The 20620-nt window shown below is 40.5% G+C and overlaps 1 protein-coding gene across 4 annotated transcripts in view; it reads right to left on the bottom strand.

Moving 5' to 3' along the window:
* crebrf (creb3 regulatory factor) overlaps window positions 1–20620 on the bottom strand; it is a 32745-nt gene that overhangs the window by 9877 nt on the left and 2248 nt on the right. For 2 of the 4 annotated variants that reach the window (XM_040032057.1, XM_040032059.1), the window contains exons 2-9: window positions 15768–16001; window positions 11725–11850; window positions 8920–9095; window positions 5611–6761; window positions 4886–5083; window positions 3219–3408; window positions 2927–3000; window positions 2492–2611 (exon numbers count right to left, since the gene is read on the bottom strand). In XM_040032057.1, the coding sequence (XP_039887991.1) occupies window positions 2492–2611; window positions 2927–3000; window positions 3219–3408; window positions 4886–5083; window positions 5611–6761; window positions 8920–9095; window positions 11725–11850; window positions 15768–15776 (2044 nt within the window). In that variant the 5' untranslated portion in view covers window positions 15777–16001. Of the gene's footprint in view, window positions 1–2491; window positions 2612–2926; window positions 3001–3218; window positions 3409–4885; window positions 5084–5610; window positions 6762–8919; window positions 9096–11724; window positions 11851–15760; window positions 16002–16524; window positions 19641–20620 lie in introns of those variants that run through there. The other 2 variants (XM_040032058.1, XM_040032060.1) reach the window with 2 other exon arrangements.

Genomic DNA, 20620 nt, shown 5'->3' with positions numbered 1-20620 from the left:
TTTCACTGCCTACCTGAGCCATTAAAGCTGCTATCATTAGGATTATTAATTTATTATTATTATTATTATGTATTGATTTTATTTTTCATTGCGTAGAAGGCATCTTTATTGCTCTTTTATTTAATTGGAGGACTGTTTATGTTTGTCTGTATACACCAAGCTCAGCAGTGCTTCCAATTTTGCTGTATGCTTGTACTCAGCTTATCTAATTGTGAAGGTTATAGCTTACTAGCAGTAACCCTTGTTTCTCTTTTCTCACTTGAAAGGTTTCTGTTATATTTCAGGCCTCCTTACAGAACAAATTGACTCTGCCTCAGCAGCTACTCTTGTAAAACCCCAGAAACTATTCTAATTGTCATCAAACCACGTCTTTATTAATACATACTGAGGTGTAAAACATGTTATTAAGAGGAGGCAATGATATGTTGTCTTTATGGGGTAAAGAGTTAAGTCTCCACATGCTAATAAAACCCAGCCTGATCAGATTGGTCAGCTAGCCCAGCAAAAGAGGCAAGAGAGAGTGTCGGTTACTAACTGTAACCAGAGACAAAGAGTCCTGAATAGAAATATTCAGCCGCTCAAGATGGCGGCCGTCCTGCTCCTGCACTGTCCCCGACTCAAAAAACAAAAAGATTTTATATTTGTGTTGTTGATGATGTCTGGAGACCGTTTCAGCTGTGCGGTCATTATGATAGCAAAGATGTAGCTTAGTGCAGTGCTTGCATTTGGACAGTATCTCACAAACGTGAGTACACCCCTCACATTTTTGTAAATATTTTGTCAAATCTTTTAATGGGACAACATTGAAGATACTAGTCAGTGTGCGGCTTGAACAAAAGTGTAAATTTGCTGTCACCTCTAAATAACTCACACACAGCCATTATTGCCTAAACCGCTGGCAACAAAAGTGAGTACACCCCTAAGTGAAAATGTCCAAATTGTGTCCAATTTGCCATTTCCCTTCCTGGTGTCACGTGAGACGTTACTTTTACAAGGTCTCAGGTTCAAATGGGGAACAGGTGTGTTGAATTGCTCTCGCACTCTCTCGTACTGGTCACTGGAAGTTTAACACGGCACATCACGACAAAGAATTCTCTGAGGATCTGAAAAAAAGAATTGTTACTCTATATAAAGACGGCCTAGCTATAAGAATATTGCCAACACTCTGAAACTGAGCTGCAGCACGGTGGCCAAGACCATGCAGCAGTTTCACAGGAGAGGTTCCACTCAGAACAAACCTCGCCATGGTTGACCAAAGAACTTGAGTGCACGTGCTCGTGTCATATCCAGAGGCTGTCATTTGAAAATAGATGTGTGAATGTTGCCAGCATTGCTGCAGAGGTTGGAGGTGCATCAAATGGCTATCATTCCAGAAGGAAGCCTCTTCTAAAGATAATGCACAAGAAAGTCTCCAAACAGTTTGCTGAAGACAAGCAGACTAAGGGGAGGATTACCTGTGGTCTGATGAGACCAAGATAAACTTATTTGTTTCAGATGATGTCAGTGGTGTGTGGCGGAAGCCAGGTGAGGAGTACAAAGACAAGTGTGTCTTGCCTTGCATGATGGTGCATGGTGGTGGGACATCACTATTTGGGGCTGCATGAGTGCTGCTGGCACAGGGAAACTACAGTTAATTGAGGGAACCATGAATTCCAGCATGTACTGTGACATACTCAAGAAGAGCATGATCCCCTCCCTTCAGAAACTGGGCCACAGGAAAGTATTCCAACAAGATAACAACCCCAAACACACCTCCAAAAAGATCAGTGCCTTGATAAATAAACTGAGGGTAAAGGTACTTGACTGGCCAAGCATGTCATCAGACTTAAACCCTATTGAGCATCTGTGGGGCATCCTCAAATGGAAGGTGGAGGAGAAAAATGTGTCTCCATGATGTCATTATGGAGGAGTGGAAGAGGATCCCAGTGGCACCCTGTGAAGCTCTATAGTGATGGAAAATAAGGCAGTGTTGGAAAATTATGATGTCCACACAAAATATTGGCATTTTGGGAACAGTTTGGACATTTTCACTTAGGGGTGTACTCACTTTTGTTGCCAGCGGTTTAGACATAAATTGCTGTATGCTGAGTTATTTAGAGGTTACAGCTAATTTACACTGTTACACAAGCTGTACACTGACTACTTTACATTGTATCAAAGCGTCATTTCTTCAATGTTGTCCCATGAAAAGAAACAATAAAATATTTACACAAATGTGAGGGGTGTACTCACACTTTTGTGAGACACTGTATGTGTTCAGATGCTGTCTAAATGTTACTTTCAGCCAGGGATCTTTTCCCTCACGACTCACGAGTTGTTTCAAGCAATTGAGGCACACTGAAGATAAAAACTCCTGTTGACATGGATTTTGGGCTTTGTGAATATGCAGAACATCTGCATGTATAAAGAAAAAGCTTCAACACTAAAATAAAGTGATAAAACCCCAGAAAGCATAATACGGGCTTAACTTGTGTTTCTTTTCGATTCTCACCAAGTGTCTCCTTTATGAGTCTCTCCAGAGTGTCGGACATGTTGGTTGGACGCGGAGAAGAGTCCTCCACTCGCTCCACTATCTCCTCTTTGATAGCGTTGATCACAAACAACAGCCGGTCTGCAAGAAAACACCAGTTTGACCACAGATTATTCACAAAAAATTCTGTGCTTTTGTCTTCTGGTTAGACACTGTAACAATTCTTTTTAAAATTGGTGACAAGTATGAGCAGTTATTTAGTTATTCTTATCAATCATGATCTTATTTCTAATCTGACAAAGAAAAGAAAAAAAAGAAAAAAGTAAAATGTCATAACAGTCACTGTCATCATTGTCTATTAAGTTTCCGTTGAACTGCCAACAGTGCAAGAAAAAAATACATGCAGATGTTGTTTCTAGTAAAGATTTAGATCACGTAGCGTCAGAGCCAACGTACCGTACTCTGTGCTGAGTCCCCAGAGCTTCACTTTATTTGCTTCGTATTGGGCTTTCTTTTTTAAACGGCAAGCTCTGCAACACACAGACAGAAAGAAGAGTTTCTAATCAATAGGAGGAAAGAGGATCTCACTGAGAAACAAAGGTTATTTTCAAATCAGCATCTTTATTACAATGAGGCTCGAGAGGGTAAAACTTTTTGAAAATAATACTGTTGCAGTCATCACGACTTTACATATGGCTGTTCTCCAGCTGTCATGTGTACACAGCGAACACATGAATGCGTGGTTTACCTGGAGGCCAGCTTGTTTTTCTCCTTGCGAGAGCGTGGCCGTGCAGTCAGTGGTAGCTCGCTCACAGGAGTCAAGTCGCTGATCACCTTGTTCAGTTTACGAAGCTCTGTGCCGATCTGCAGCAGCTTGCGTGGATTGGGAGTCAGGTCTTCCACATCTGTGCGGCGAGACTTCTTCAGCATGTATTTTCCTTTGTAAAGATCATCAAAACAAAGGAGTTAGACATCAATCGCATTTTAAATGTTTCAGTTCTCGAAAACATGAACAAACACTAGTTGTGCACATGAAACTTCAAATTAACCAGCCAACTGCAAGTGTACCTCTGTTTTTTTTAAATTGCTTGATCTGGTTTTAAATAGGGCTGTTCGATATAACAATATTTATCGGATGACGATATAAAAACGTCTATCGTTTCATTTTACGCTATCGTTTGTTTCGTGGTGTCGCAAAATAAACTGTTTACGGCAATATTTTTTCATCGTTTTGATGGTCACTGTAGTGGCTATATTAATTTCTTAAAGTTCTCTCTTTCTCTTATATTTAATATAACCACACTACGGACGGACAAGCGCCTGTTTTTATGCGTTGTCGTTAGCAACAACGACGGTAAAACCATTGCGCGTGTCCGCTTGTTTATTTTCTACATAAACCTTTCACAATAAAGCTCAAGATCCTGTTGAGACTTTTCAAAATAAACTGAATCACGCGAAAGAGTATGCAGAGTGTTTACGGATGAGAAGTAAAAAAGAGCCGCCAGGTGCTAAAAAATAAACCTTAGAGTCAAACGTTAGAACAGGCTTTTCTCCGCAGCACACCGTGTAATAAATACTCACAAAGAAAACGGCGGCCGTTGCAACTTATGTGTAAAAATGTATAGTTTCATGCATCGACTACTTTCAAACATTCGACTACAGGTACACGACGCCCAGCTGGAAACACTTCACGCAAGTGGAGCTGCCTGAGATTCACATAATTTACAGAAAATGTTAAATTTTTGTGATTTATATCGTTATCGGGACGATAGATGTCGGGATATGAGATTTTGGTCATATAGCACAGCCCTAGTTTTAAATAAAGATTTTCTACGCACCAACAGCTGGTAACCTGCAGTGGGTCTGACAGGTGTGGGGATGCATTAATAACCTAATTATTAATCATCAAACAGCAAGTTTTTGACAATGACCTTAACTTTTAAAAGCCTGAAACTATGATGATCAAAATCCAACATGAGTCATTTTATTCAACTTAAAAAACTCCCTTTACAACACTGAATAAATAAGAATATGGATACAAGACAAATAGTTTGCTGCATTGCTGCAAATAGAGGAGTCCTTTAATGTGTGAAATAAAATATATATCTTTAATTTATTTAATAACTCCAGTGTGATTACTCAAACTGTAGCATGACTGCAACATGCTGTGCACAGCTGCTGCTGTGGAAAATCCAACCGATCCAACCAGCCTGTCTCTGATCACTCTGCATTATCCACTAAAAGCCGTATACGATCATTTTTACGCCGATATTGGGCATGTAAAATAAAATGTCGGAAACACTTAAATGCAAAAGATTATTTAATTCCATATAAAACTGAAACTCAAAGCGAGACTTATAATACTATAATTATAATAATGCCTGCATGCGCATATAGTTGTGCATGTGTGTGTACCGTGGAGAGGCCCGTTCTTCTGGTACAGGTTGCTAGGCAGCGTGTGTCTGTCCCACTCGGACGGCTTGAGCATGCGTTCCTGTTTGGAGGGGGTGAGCTGCTCGCTGTACTCCCAGAAGTAGCGGCGCTTTCCTCTCTTTCGGCTGGAGACTCCTGCTGTGAGCCCTTTAATGTCCTCCATCAGCTCCATGTCACAGCCTGACGGAGGCAGAAGAGAGAGACACAGAAGGAAGGGGAGGAAATTAATGCAACAGAGACAAACAGAGACAAAGAAAAGGATGGAGTATTCAGTATTGTGGGGACACCAAATACCAAGTAACACAATACTGTAATCATCTGCTTGTAATGTAGCAATGTATCATATATTTTTTTATACGTTCAATGAGGTTACAGTTACTGAAAATGTGACCGCACGTGCCTTTTCACATGTCCAAATTACTTGACCTCACTCTTAGCCACTTAATTTTTTAATGCTTTTTGTTATGGGTATTTGTTGTGGATTTATATTTTATGTTGTACGTGTAGAGTTTTTTCAATGTTTTGGGTTGTACAGCTCCTATCTTGATCAGGTCTCTCTTTTAAAAGAAATTGTAATCTCAATCAGACAACCTGGTAAAATAAAGGTAATAATAATCACTTTAACTATTTTAAATTCAAGATTTATTTCGAAGCATCGTTAACATTTTACTTGTTGACAAGCTGACATTTTTATGGAGAGTAGCTACCTGGCTCAGAGAAGGCGTCACTCATGTCATCGTCCTTGTCTGCTTCGTAGTCTTCGTCCTCCTCCTCTTCTTCCTCCTCTTCATTCTCAGACAGCTCATGCTCACTGCCAAAACCCTCATCATGGTCTTCGTCTTCTAGCTCCAACCCATCTCCTTCCTCTTCCTCTGCCTCTTCCTCATCCTCCTCATCCTCCTCATCCTCTTCCTCTGTCTGGGGGTGGCCTCTGCTGCCCAGTCTGCTGCGGGTCATGAAGAGAGAGTAGTTGTGCTCCTCTTCCTTGGTCTTCTCCGTACCCTCAACAACCAAAAGACTGCCAGCCCCGCTGCAAACACCATCGCTGATCACCAGCCCAGAGGTGCTGGTCTCCAGAGCCTGGCTCGCCTCAACCAGCTGAGGCACAGTGGCAGACCGGCCTACAGGCATCTCTCTCCTCGCTGTCCCCTCTACTCTCCTTTCAAAGCTCGCCAGGCCGCCCGAACAGCTGGCGGCGGCAGCACCAGGTAGTCCCACTAAGGCGGCACTTGCTGAAGTAGAGGCTTTCTCATCTCGAGGCTGGGAGAGAGGTAGAATGGGATCTGACCTCTCAAAATCCGTCTGGGGAGGCATGTCCGCTTGGGTCTTATGTACAGCACTGACACGGACTTTCGCCTTGCGTACAAAGTCAGAGCTGTAGGAAGTTGGGGCTCCCATTTTGGTTCCACGCACCATGGGCTTTATTTGAGCATGACCATGGTCCTGGGTGAGACTGAGGTGGCTCTGAGTCTTAGCCATAGTCTCAGTGCTGGAAGGAACAGGTCTGGTTGCTCTTTGGGAGCCTTCAGGAAAGTCCGGGAGAAGGCTGCGCGAAGGACGGGAAGAGGATGTGGAGCTTGGTGAAGGTTGAACAGAGCCAGGGCCTGATCCTTGGCCGGGGACCAGGAGAGTCTTACTGTGACAGGGAAGCTGGGACGACTGAGTCTGGGGCAAGCTCAGGTCAGCGGGAGGGTAGAGCGTCTCACCCACAGGCTGTGAGTCCTCACTGTTGAGCTGAGCCAGCGTCGGAGTTCGACCAATCACCTCCTCGTCCTGGTAAGGACTGGAGAAGTCATCCAATCCCAGGAAGTCCACCTCTTTGGTGCCCCAGATATCACAGCTGGCCAGCCGTGTGTATCTGTGAAATACAGAGAGACACAGACTAGCAACAGTGGAAACCTTCGCCTTCTTGTCATAGTATCTTCATTACATCTTTGCATTGCAGCTGTTTCCTATTTTTGTCTACATTTGAATAACCTAAGCTTGTTAAATCTTTAGAATACTAGCTTGTTGATGCATATTTTTAACCATGCAAATGACCCTGCAAATACAATAATCAGCCGACCAACATGATCATCAGAGAAAAACTAGAATTTACAAGTTATTATTCATGAAAAACTACTAAAACACTATTTCAGCATGCTAAACATTCATGCTCTGCTGTTATATATGAAACTTGAAGATGAGTAACTGACTGAAGGGAAATATTGGAAATGTTCAGCAAAACCAGTAATGGAAATATTCATTTACTGCAACTTGCAGTGAAAACCTGTTTTCCCCACAGAGGGGATGCTAAATGTGGAAGTGCACTTGTCTCTACTTAGAACTGCAATGGCAGCCTGTCACATGATGGCAATGGTCCAGTCATATAGCAGTTAAACAGCACAGCACAGCGTGACTCTTCCACTTTCACTTTTATCTTTGCAGAGCTTGAGACAAATGCATTTTTCCAAGCTGGAACATTTCAGAGAAAATCTGTAACTGTTCAACTTTCTTTCTCAACTTTACTTTTAACTTAGTTTAAAGTTTGTAACTTCAGTGAGAAACCAGTGATAACAGTGAAGCCTCTTCATGCCACAAGATATAAACAGGAAGCTCTGAGGCTCTCTCAGCACTTTCAGTGCGGTGAAGAAAACTATAGTTTGGTAAGACCAGCAAGCACCAAACGTTATTTTGGTGCACCAGAGCACAACAATATAACAAAATTAATCTGAAGTTGCCGAAACACACATTCTTAGTCAAAGCTGGAAAGTATGGTTTGCACATTAGGAAAAAAAGATACAGCAGTTTCCTCTGTTCCACTTCGGCACAACCCAAACCTAAGTCTGTATGCAGCAGATTTTTCAAACCCTGCAACAACCAGCACTATTCCACCCCAGTTTTAATGGACTTTGTTTTTCAGAGACAGTAGTCTGCCCTCAGTTTGCACTCAACATTGGGGAGGGGAGTACACAAGCTACTCTGGCAGCAAAACATCAGGGTAGCTGCAGGACAGACGGAGCATCACCTGAGACCCCAGGAGACTGCGGCAGCCAGCTACTTTGTTGTTTACAGGCCTCTTAAACCACTTCCTGCCTCCCGGCTAACCTACTATCTGCTTCAAATCCTCATCTGCTGCGTCTATTTGAGACCAAAAGGACAGGCCTTCACAATTACTGTTCTACTTCTGTACAAACCTTCAAAGCCTTCTGACCTTTCTCATGAGGCTCATTGAAAGACGTCACAACAGATTTAACTAAAACCAGATTTAACTAAAATCAGTCGTATCATCAATCGCAAGCTTATAAAAAGCAGGGGCCCACTACAGCCTCCTTATACTACAAACCTGGCGTGACCACAGTAAGATGATGGTGAAATATCTAAATAATAGTTTAAAAATACAGCATAACTGTGAGTTTCAGATTTTAAATGTTAGTTTAAAAAAAATGCAGGAAGCCTACCTATCTTAATAGCAGCAAATGACATGAAAAATAAACCAGATCAACAACATGTTAATGCATCTCATAATAGTTCAACACTTTCTGCTCCGTCAGCTAACCCACATGGTTCAAAGCAAAGACAGAAAAATTTAAAATTACATAATTTATAAGAAACTATCACACACACAAAAACCCACCAAGTCAACTTTACGGGACTTTGTTGATCAAACACTGGATGTGTTTGTGTATGATTTCAATATTCAAGTTGACACATGTAATATGTGACCTATGCATTTTCAACTGTTGCTAAAGGCTTCTCGTTTTCGCTTCTTTCTTAGAGTCAGTGATTTGCTCCATTTTTCTGCTGCTTTTAAGCCTGGCTTTGTATGCTCTGTATTGGATTTTGTAAAGCACTTTGTGACTCTTTGAAAAGCACTATATAAAGTATCTGCTAGTTATTCATTTACAAACCAAGCCAGCTTCACAGAGTTTAAGAGGTCAAAGTTTTATGTGTCAGTTACTTGTTGTTGTTGTTTAACATGGCCTAAAAAAAAAAAAAAAAAAAAAAGCTGCAACACATGAATAAATAATAAGTACCTGGTGAGGTCTTCCCAGTAGGAGTCCCACTGTTCGAACGCCGAGCTGCTGCAGACTGTCTCACATTCACCCAGACCCATTAGCTGGTCCACGCAACCCTCAACCTCCTTGCCTCCATCCCCGACCCCCACAATGCTGTCCCCACAGGGGCTCTGCTGGTGGCTCATGTCTCTGTCCTGAAGAGAGCAGCAAATTAAAGAATTACCTCCATGCAGCTGTTATAGGATAGGATGATCAGTAAAGTTAGAGTGTGTGTCCTTGTCCCAGACACAAAGGATCATGGTAAATGGACTGGTCCTACTCTAATCAAAGTGCTTCATACAACATACCTTATTCATATGAGCACCTTTTTCTACCTAAATGCTTATCCAACAGTCATGCATTTACACTCCAATGAAAGCATCGGAGAACAAATTGAGGTTCAGTATCTTGCCTAAGGATACTTTGGCATGCAGACTGGAGCAGCCAGAGATCAAACCACCAACCACCTTCCTCCTAAACTTCAGCCATGCAGTGTCATCATTTCACTATCTAACTGAATGTGAAATATTCCCACAATCTCCTCTTCTGTTACTGAGTCAAGGGCACCGACTAGTGAAGATTTCACATTGAAGTCATGCTGACCTATTGGACATGAAGTGCCACCGTTTCATTTTATCTGATGATTAGACCTTGTGTGAGATTTTGTAACAATTAAATGCTTTGTTGAGTTTTAAAAAAAAAAGACCTTTAAAGTCCTCCAAAGTGTTTAAAGAGACAGAGAGCTGATCAAGGCAGGTGGTAGGGTAGGTGATGTTGTATGAAATTCTACTTAGCTTAGATTTCATTATTGAATGATTTAGTTAACTTTTATAAAAGACATTTATGATAACAAGCCACCACATAATGCCAGCAACCAGGTGTTTGACTGTCTGGAAATTCACTACACAGCGGTCCCAAACAGCAAAAGCCATAAAGAACCTGCATGAAAGGACCAAGATCAGGGAGCCCTGCAACAGATGGTACAACCCCCACAGAGCTCTGATGTCAACATTGTGAAATCAGTCTGGGATTGCATAAAAGGGCAGAAGATGCTGACGCAGCCCCAGACAGGATTTCCAATACGCTTGTTAAAGAAAAGAAGAAAAAACACCCCACTGTGCTAAATAGCTTAGAAAACTCTGCACCCTGACTAACTAGTGCTGCTTTAATAATAAATGGGTGTCACACCAAATGATAAATATACTAACTAAAGGAGATGGCAGGTCATCCTGCACACCATTATCTCATTAATGTGTTACTAGGGTGAAAGAAATTGAGAGTGAGGCAGTCAATCACTATTGTTTAGTCTACAGAGGACAGTAAATTAAGGCAGACACCTGCAGCTGACAACATGAGTGGTGCTTCATATCACCTGCCTGTGAGCCTGGCAAATGTCAGACAGTTTCTAAACAATTAGACACGAGTCTCTGCTTCGATAAACGCCAGTCTGGAAGTTAAGCCGAGTCCACGGCAGCATTCATTAAACGTTTCTATAAACCTCAGGATTTCTCACCATTACTGAAATAATCCCTGTAAATGGTGAGGAATCACATCAGACCTCAATATTTTCAATTGTGAATCTTGGCGAAGAAGTCCTTTTGCCATTGCAGCAGATGGTTTGACAGGTATTATCTATCACATGAATGATAGCTTCATTCTACGGAAGCATCCCAGAAAACCAAAGTGCCTTCTGTTTCATCCCAAATGATATCCTGCCTGTTTTTCTGTTTGCAATTAATAACTAGCCATAACTAACCAACTGCGAGGCTGATAATTTGTGTGAAAATCATCACAGGAAATGACTTTGGCTTGTTTATATGTGTTATGTTAAAAGCCTAGGGACATATTAGTTCACCACAGTAACACTGTTGTGCCACTGCACTCTTGTCAAAGACAACTCGGGCTGAAAAATAAATTAATCGATTTATACCCACAGACTTCAGATCAGCAAAGTCCCTACATGACAGGCCCTGATTCAGTTTGGCTTGACTGTTCCAGTGATTTCTATTTAGACATCGCACACAGATTTAACAAATTGTCAAACAAGTTGCACAATTTGAAATGTTTACAGGAGAAGACAAGCGAAGCAAAGATGCTGAATTGAGAAATTAAACTGATGAAATAACTTTGGTTTCTAAGGTTTCTTGAAGTCAATGTTAGGTTAGAAAAAGAAGAATTGGAACATTTATAATATGGTTTCCTTTAATCAGAAGAACGATACTGGATTTCCTGCAGCTTTCCTGCTCTGTGGCCCCTTAAACAGTGTGCTGTGTAACCTTATATTGATCTTTGATATTTGTGGGGGAGCTTGGGCCAAGCTGACCCTTGAGCAGCTGTGTCTGATCAAGCCCCGCTGGCAGAGACTGGGTCTCCACTGGCGAATCTATAAATGTGGCTTAGCACAATCAAAACCTTCTTAGTTTACAGCTCAGCTACTTGAGTATGTATGTTTAGAATAATCTTGATGACTTCCAGTGTTTATATTGATTTTTTTTTGACAAATATATATAAGTCTTTTAGAGCAACTGTAGCACTTAACAAGAATCAATATAACTGTATATACACACATTCACTGCCGTAAAATAACTTCTTCTTATTTGAGAAAGCTGTTGTGACTGTGATGGGGGACGATATTGAGTTGCTGCTGTTGACCTTTAAACTCGGATCCTTCATTTGGATGCAACTCAGTGTCAGCTCAGCATGAGCAGCTGTGACTGATGCGAAAAGAAGCCGGATTCAAAGCATGGTTACCAAGGTCTTACGTCTTTGTGTGTGTCTACTCACCAGTTCGTACATGAAATCTGGGTCAGAGCTGGTGGCGAGCAGCTCAGTGCTGGTCAGAGCCTGGTCAGCAATCGAGTAGTTCTGAAAGGCATCCCCAAAGGGAGGCTCCATCCCACTGACGCTGGGCTGCAACAAACACGGGGGGGGGGGGACACACTTGATTAAACAACAATGCACAGCAACACAAGTAAAATCTGATAAACTCAGTTCAACCTTTGTCTTCCTTTTAATGTTGCTCAGTTTTTAAAAGATTATTGTTTAAAAGAATATTGTTCTGTAATGTTTGTTGTCATATTATCAGATGTGTGTTTTTTTTAAATCATTACTATCTGAAAGACACTTCAGAAGTCATATTAATAACTACATGTCCTCATCAGTGCCCCTCATATGTGGTGTCCCTCAGGGCTCAATCCTTGGTCCAGTTCTTCTTTCTTTATGTTACTCTTTTCAAAGGTATCTCCTACAATTGCTGTGCAGTTGGGCTGCCACAAACAATTATTTTGGTAGTTGAACAGTCACCGATTATTTTTGTCGATTAGTTGACTAATCAGAGCATGCATCCATTGAACGTAAAACATACAGCTTATTGCACCAGCATGCATCTGCTCTTATATAGCTATCATTAACTTACAGCCTGAAGTGTTTTAGGTATGTGTCAACCAAAAATAAAGACAAGATGATAGTTTATTAAACTTTTAATGAAATTTGCAGATTGTCTCGGTGGAGTTTAATAAACTCGGCCGTTGCTCCTTGCTATCTAAAATATAACAGGACATTGGAGTAAATTCTCTACCATTTCACACTTCTGTTTAATCGGTTTTCTGTTTGATGTTTATTCAGCTGTGTAAAAACTATAACTTTAATCTCAGCCAAACCGATTTACTGAGGAACAAATAAAACACAGAAAAAAAGCCAAACAAGAACATTTTTAAGTTATCTAAGTGACCTATATATCATGTTTAATGTGAGTAGCGAAAGACCGCGTGGGGTCTGAAAACAATGTGCCAGGAGTTCGCTGTTCTCACCGGCTCTAGTGAGCCTTGACCCTGTGTATACAGCAGAGCTGCTGCTGAGACCTTATTCCTCTCCGATAATCTCATCAGTGTCTCTTAACTATGTCATCCTCCTATGTTAAAATTTAGAGGTGACCGCACTTTTGAGGTTAAAGCTCCTAAACTGTGGAACAGCCTTCTTCAGCCTGTCGGCTCTGTGACTGTGGGTTGTTTTAACCGACTGATGAAAACTCATTTTTAAAGGACCTTCGCCCATATATTCCTCGTTCTTTCAACATGTGCATGCAGGAAAGAATGTAAGACAATATGTTTGAACATGTATACTTGACTTTAGTGTGTGGTTTTATCTAAAGTGTGAAGCACTTTGTAACTGTGCTATAGAAGTGCTATAAAACTAAAGTTATTACCATTATTTTTACATTTTGTGTGCCATACTTTCAATTCTGCCAGGAATTATTATAAGCTAGACGGAGGAAGCTACAGGTGTTTTCTGTGTGTATTTTTGTGTCATTATGATCAAGGTTTGTACAACAGCTGAGTGGACACACAAATCCGACTTGAGTGCAGTTATTTGAATTATGTAAGTTCACAGTTTAGCTGACTTCAATTTCTAAAGATAGATGAAGCTATCATTTGCTGCACACAGACCGGTTTACCAGCGGGACTGTTTTGCTACGGAGCTGTGCTCTTGGAATATGTGCAGAATGCGGTTTGACATTGTCTTATTTGAAAGGGTTTCACAGAAGTGCAAGTTACCAATGCACCTCCCAGATGCATCACATCACAAATGCATTTGACCTGTGCAAAAACAGGCTGGCATTTATCGATGCAGTGTTCACAGACAGTGGGTTTCAGAAGTGCTCCCGAGCTCACGCTGTGATTTGCACTAAAAAAGTCATGTCTGCCGTTTTGTTTGTTTGTTTGTCCGAAGGCCTGAAGATCATCACCAGTCAATATTGCCTTGATTTCAAAATCATCTGTTGAATCTTTTAGGGATATTTTGTACTGTACATGATTACATTATCCAGGTCTTTGCAATGTGACACTAATAAATGCTCAATTTGCCCACGCAGTCTTTCACAGAGTGGTGATCACCTCCTTATCCTTAATTTTAAAAAAAATACGCTTTTTCTTTTCTTTTCTTTTTTCCAAATACCCAATCGTGAGTCTATTGTTGCCCCCATGTGCTGCCCCTCACAATTAATAGCATAAAATTGCGTTCATACCATTTACTGTTAATCATAAAGTTTTACATGACTGCCAAATCCTTGAATACTCTTTCTGTATATTTTACATAATATCAGCTTTTTGGGATCTTGAATGAGACGAGTCTTGCCTAACCAATGGGAGACATCCTAAGGCTACGTCCATCTTTTATATCGAGTTCATGCTGTTTCTCTACTTCTTAAATAGTCTGACCGACTCTGCATCTCATCATTCCTACATAATATAATCAGTCACAATACAATTATCTGTCATTTCAATCTTCCTATAATCATTAGATGTATTTCAATAAACAATAATACTAAAAACTAAAACAGAAAGCAGTGTGCATTTATGAGAGAGAAAAGAAAAGATAAAGCACTGACTGTGCAGTCATGTCTCATGTCAACAGCAAATAAATAAATAAATAAATAAATAAATAACATTTTTTCTGCATTTAGAGCACACAAAAAAAACAAAAAACAACCAAAAACACTGCAGCTATTGTGCCCAAACACGCAACTATGAACTGAGCAAACTTAAGCTGGGCACTGAAGCGTAATCAAATACATGAATGGGAGGCTTTTTTCCATCCGCTCCCTCATACAGACAACTTTTCATATGTGATTTTATTCTGCTCCCCCTCTACTGCCACACTGGACACCGAAACACGACATAACAGACATGAAAAGTGAGAATAATTTTACCACCATTGGAACATCAGAGGAAGTGTCTGCGTGCACACCGATCCGATTAATAATCAGTATAAACCACAAACATGGCTACTGACAGGTGCATCAGGAAGCAACAGCACCTGCTACCCTGTAATGCTCCCAGACACGCTCCATGACTTTGACAGAGAATAATATATTGTAGTTAAAAGTTATGAGAAAAAAATCATGTTACATTCAGTACATCAGTGATCTAATATGTCAAAATAATGGATAGCTGTCTGATTTTTTCCATCATCATCATCATCAAGAAAAAAAAAAAACTTCCATCAGCAATAGAAAATACTGTAAAAACACTCCTGCAATTTAAAATAAAACCCATTACTAATATATCTGCAATAAAGTTAACATCTACAGATATTACTCCAGAGCTGCTGTTGTTATTTTTGTTCTAGCGCTGAAGTTAAACACGTGTCTCAGCCCAACAAACCACCAGCATCTCCTGTTCTTCACTCTAACAGCTGAGGGAATTATTTGATAAGATTGCAGCTACAGACGCGCTGCAATCACAACATACTTGCACATTTTGCAAGATACCACAAAACCCTAAGAAACAAACAGTCCCTGTGGTATCTAATATGAATAATAAAAAAGGAGAAAAGAACAGCAGAAAAGAAAAAAACAAAAAAAAAAAACACTGTCAAGGCTGACACCATCATTTCCGGGAGCTGACTTTGCTACGTTGCTATTAATTCGGCACCGCAGAGAATTACAAAAATGTTAAAGCCTGCTCAGAGTTGGCACTCTGCACTTATTTTTTTAGAAGGACTGAGAAAGTCGCTCACAGTCAGCCCATCTGGCTTCAGCAGCTGTTTGGATGCAGGGTCTACAGACATCATACAGCACTGGGGTCAGTCACTCTCCTCTTTCAAGCCCCTGAACCGTGTTTCACATCTACGATTCTGTCTGTCCGCAGGTGTTTTGCATACTTGCTCACAGGAAGTTCTGTCTCAGATTTTTGTGGAGAGTTCATTCAGACCATTTAAAAATAAAAAAAATAAAGTCACTTTTTGTTCGTGGGTTTATGGATTAATGGAAAAAAACAAATCAACAACAGCGACAGCACAATTTCCCCTCCTCCTATCGTACCTCTTACCTGAGGCATTGCCAGGCACAGCTTAGAGCTCCAGTGGTGGGAACCTCTGGGTCTCCTGTCCAGTCCCAGTGGTGTGAGCTTGTCCGATCAGCACAATAAATTAATGCTGAGGGAAACAATCGCAGAGTGCTGGTGGATGCAGGGGAGGGGGAGAGGGAGACTGTGAATAATTGGGCTCAACCTGGTCAGGTCTGGTCTGTTGTGGTCTGGTGCGGTTCTTGGTAAGCTTCAGGTCTGTGGTTAGAAGAACACACAGAGAGCAAGTATTAAAATCAAAAGAGTTGAAAACAAAGAAGTAGATTTTAACCACAGCTGCTGTGTTTGGTTGTTGTTCTCAAACGAAACCGCAGGATGGTAAACTGTGTAATGTTAAAGCAAACGACAAAATAAAGTATACAGAAACAATTCGGTTCTGTTTCATCAAACAACAGCCAAAATATTCAGCAGACTGAAATAACTTTGTGACATAAATGATGCATGACGTAAAATTGATGCAAGCAAGAAAAACACACATGAAATACTAAAAATTGTGGGTAAAGATCATTAGTCTCTATGACTCGGGACTATAAACGGAGCACCGAAAAGTAGACAGCAACGCTCTACCAAATTTGTGCCACCTTCTGATCCCTGTCCTCATCAAACATTCGGTAAGCAGCCTCTTTGTCAAACTCAAATGCTGCCAAGCAATCGCTCACAGTTAATCTGATCTGTTCTGAGTCAACCGCGCATCAAGCTTAGCTGCAACCTTTTTAATTACCTCCTTCACCATCATCAAGCTTGGTTCATTCTTTGCTTGTTTGTCATTCGCTCACTTTCTTGCATCACCAAACGACGACAACATTTAGATTGATCTTTGGTCCTTTTGCTGCTTTTGCATAGCAAACACACAAGAGTCTGCGTGGAGACACGACCCCAGCAGCAATCTGTCAACACAATATCACACACGAATCACACTCCTCTCTGAGCAAGATAACAACATCACTTCCTCTTGCAAATGAACTTCTCACCCCTGAGCTATGTATACACACTTTTGCATAGAGACAGGAAGTGGGCAAAAAAAAAAAAAAAAAAAATACACAGCCGTGCACGCCTCTGGGACAAATGCATTTGTAAAAGCAACACCTTCACCAACATCAATGCATATGTGCGTAAACAAGTCTCTGCACACACACATACACACTAACCACCTTGGTCACCCATTTGGAAGCTCCTCCTCCTCTGAAATACAAATTCTCTTATTACCATATCATGATGTGCACTTCCTTCCTGGGCAGCTGTGTCTGGTTTCATGTTTAGAAAAAAAAGCAGAGTGATGACATATATGGCCTGAACAATAACAACAGCATCAATCCAAACTCGCTGCTATCACAGAGGGGAAACAGAAAGCCCGTGTCCACAACCAGAGGTCCTCAAAAACATGTGGAAAATGAGCCACCGTTATCCAGTCGAAGTAGCACTGAATCTTTTCCAGCAGCACAGTTTAATCCAACTCACTACCCAGTGGGTGACACAGGCTGTGATGCAGAGCCAGATATTTATGACCGACCGTGGCAGGCTGCAAGAACCCAAAAGAAGAATTCCTCTCTCTGTTTGGTCGGACTTCAGAGATAAAAGCGCCTCCATTAGGTGTTGTACTTTAGGACTGAGCTTTGTTTAAGGCCACAGCAACCTCCGCTTATATCAGCATTCTTGTACGAGCGCAATCATTTCTGTTTTTCCTCCAAGGCTGCTTTTGGGAACATTAAAGATTTGCTTTCTTTCTTTTATAAGGCTTGCTATGAAGATAGAAAAAGTCGCTCAACAGGTCAGATTCTTTTGCAGCATAATGTTTACATCTCGGTTGAGTCTGAACCCAGGGTCAGCTTTTACCCATCCAGACCAAGTAATAAAACACAGCGCTCACCATCAGTAATGTAAATGACTTCTGATTATGCTGCTAGGATGCACTCTGGCTGCATCATTCTGCTCACACGCTTTACACCATTTTTACAAAATGAATTGTTGTTCTCTATAACAACTCTTGGCAACTAATTTTGGCTTATTTGGTCATAGCGCTATTTCACTGCAAATCTATGGTTTCCTGTCTACAAAATGCTTAAAATAGTTGTCTTTGTTTCTGTGTACAATGAACAAACACTGGGTGATTGATATAAATGTCAACCAGCAGGAAAATACCACTGAATGCAACATTTTACAGCTTATCTGTTAGTATTTATTAAAGCTTGTGAAGTCAACAAAATACCAAAACAACCTTTTAGCAGGTTGTAATTCAGATCAGGTCTGACTGACCTGATCTGGGCACAGCTCTGTTTTCAGGCTTCAGAAGAAGACTTTGGCCATAGTTCAGAAAGAGGGCCTTGCATTTGAGTATTTTAAAAATGTATCCCATCAGATGGAGACACTGGCCGCACCATTTATACACCTGTGGTGCACTGAGTAGCCCAAGCCAGCATATCATTTTAACAATAACACATGTTGAGATGTCTCATCCCATTTAAGCAGCATACAGACCCACCTAGGCCACATGACTGAAGCAAACATAACAAGGTAAGCCTTGCAGTCATAAACCGATCATAACGCTGGTGTATCTGCTTAATGCCAGCTGTTATTTATGGGTAATATTTGAGATCCCTGGTATCATTTTTTTAAACCTCTCTCAAAGGTTTCCCCCACATTTAAAACATGTTCTCAAGTTTTAAGCTGCCTTATTTTTAATGTTTATAACGAATGTGTCTCACCTATGTGTGTATATTTATTTTGTGTGCTTTGCTGTGTATTCATGTGTGCATTATTAGAGTATGTAGCCACTACTGATTGACCTACTACCCATCTTGGCCTTGGCGATTTTCAATAATTACACTTGTGGTTAAATAAAGGAAAATTTAAAAAGTAACAACAACACCTGCTCCTCGTTTCTCATCACTGCACTGAATGATTAAAACGATAGCAAATAATGAGCCGATAGCGAAACTGCTGCATTTTCAATACCAAAAACCATTTACTAAAATTAAAAGCAAAACAGAAAGCGTGACTATAAGTGTGAGAGTGCAACATGTGTCACTGTGCTGAGACTAAATCTATAGATTTGTGGGAAAGTAGCGTTCAAAGGCGACCATTAACTTTGAAGCTTCAGACATTTATATGTGGAAAAAAGCATTTAAAAAATCATGTTTTTTTAAAACCCAGTGGTGTTTGTTTCCCCTCTTCCCTATTAGTTCAGTGCACTGAGGGTTAAAAAAAGAAAAAAGAAAAAAAGGGGGAGCTAAGTGTTGAGTTCAAATCATGAGCTGCGCTATCATGCAAACAGCTCTCGTTCTCCACAACACTGGACGTGGTCCAAGTAGGCCAGTCAGCAGTGTCTTATTTGGAATGAGTTACCTACTGATAGCAGTCAGCCCATGATCCCTACAGTGATAACAAGCATGAGACAGCAGTCTGTTTCTGAGCACGGACATGTGAGGAAGTCTGCAAATATCAGAAAAGGTCACCAATCCATAAGTCGTATAAGAAAACTAGGTATGAGCGCTCACTGACAGGCAACTGTGCTTAAAGGCTGGAGATTATTTATTTATACATAAGTTTACGACTAAGTGGTACAGGCACAGAGCTGGCACTAGAGCTGGCAATTATTGATTATGTGTCGGCCATTCAGAGGAATCATCTAGTGATAAATGATCACAGTGTTTGTCTTCTGACAGAGAAAAATATTAATAATTTTAAGTTGCTTTTCACATTTAGCTAACTATCTTACACCTTGAGTTTTTCCATGTTAAAACATATACCAACATTAGAAAAGCAGCTTTGTTTATTAAGGATGTAACAACAGATGTTTATCTATTTCTTTCTCTCTGCTCTTATATATCTGGAAATCAGTTTCATGCATTTTTAAGAAAAACAATGTTCAGTTTTTTTTACAAACTCCATGAAAAACTGTTATTTTAAACTTCAGCATGAGCAAGGATTTGATTTTTAAATCTTGAGACTGATTTCAGTTCACTGAGCAGCTTTTACCACAGCATCCTCCACAGTGAACAGATCTTAACTCTTGTTTCGCTTTTCTGAACTGAGAGGTTTCTATCATATTTCAAGCCTGCTTATAGAACAAAATGACAGGGTTTGCACAAGAAGTTAGTGAGGATGGTCTTTGCCTATGCAGCACAGAAAAACCAGATACAAATCCTAAAGGTTTTCAAAGCTGCAAAAAAATGTCGTCTTTATACGGGAAAGAGCTAACGCAGCAACTTCACATGGGAAGATTCAGAGACTTTTTTTAAATTGAATATGTTTAAGCCATATATTAAGCCAGCATATTAAGCTATAGCTCTTTTGCACACATCTGTTTCAAATCTCCATATTTTGTCTCCTTTTCTGTCTTCAGCTATTTATTTGTACTATTTGTATTTATATGTTCTATTTCTATTGTATATATTAATTGGCATCTGTGGGGGGACAGCAAAGAAAGAATTTCATTGCACAAAGAAATGCCTTTTCTCTTGTGACACATGACAATAAACACTTTGAATCTTGACTCTTATGACAGTGTTTTCACTAACCCTGCAGCTCAGTAATCTTTGCATTCAGCATCTGACAAACATCAATCATTTCACTATATATAAGCACTGATGGCTGACGCCTACTTCACTTCAGATGCTTGATTTTAGTCCACAACGTCATACCTGCAAGAAGATTACAGATAACACAGCGGTTCCAAAACTGCAGGGCGGCTGGCTGCCTTTGAGAAGGACAGAGAGTCATTGTGCTGGACGGGCACGTGATCGGAAGAAAAAAAACGAGACGTGAAACTTAACTGAATTAATTGGATTGTCACAGACAAACGTAATGCATACCACTGT

This window comes from Simochromis diagramma, unplaced genomic scaffold (genome assembly GCF_900408965.1).
Source record: "Simochromis diagramma unplaced genomic scaffold, fSimDia1.1 OVJJ01000216.1, whole genome shotgun sequence".
Classification (NCBI taxonomy): Eukaryota; Metazoa; Chordata; class Actinopteri; order Cichliformes; family Cichlidae; genus Simochromis; species Simochromis diagramma.
The sequence above is the reverse complement of the archived record's forward strand: the minus strand, read 5'-3'. Positions and strand labels throughout refer to the sequence as shown.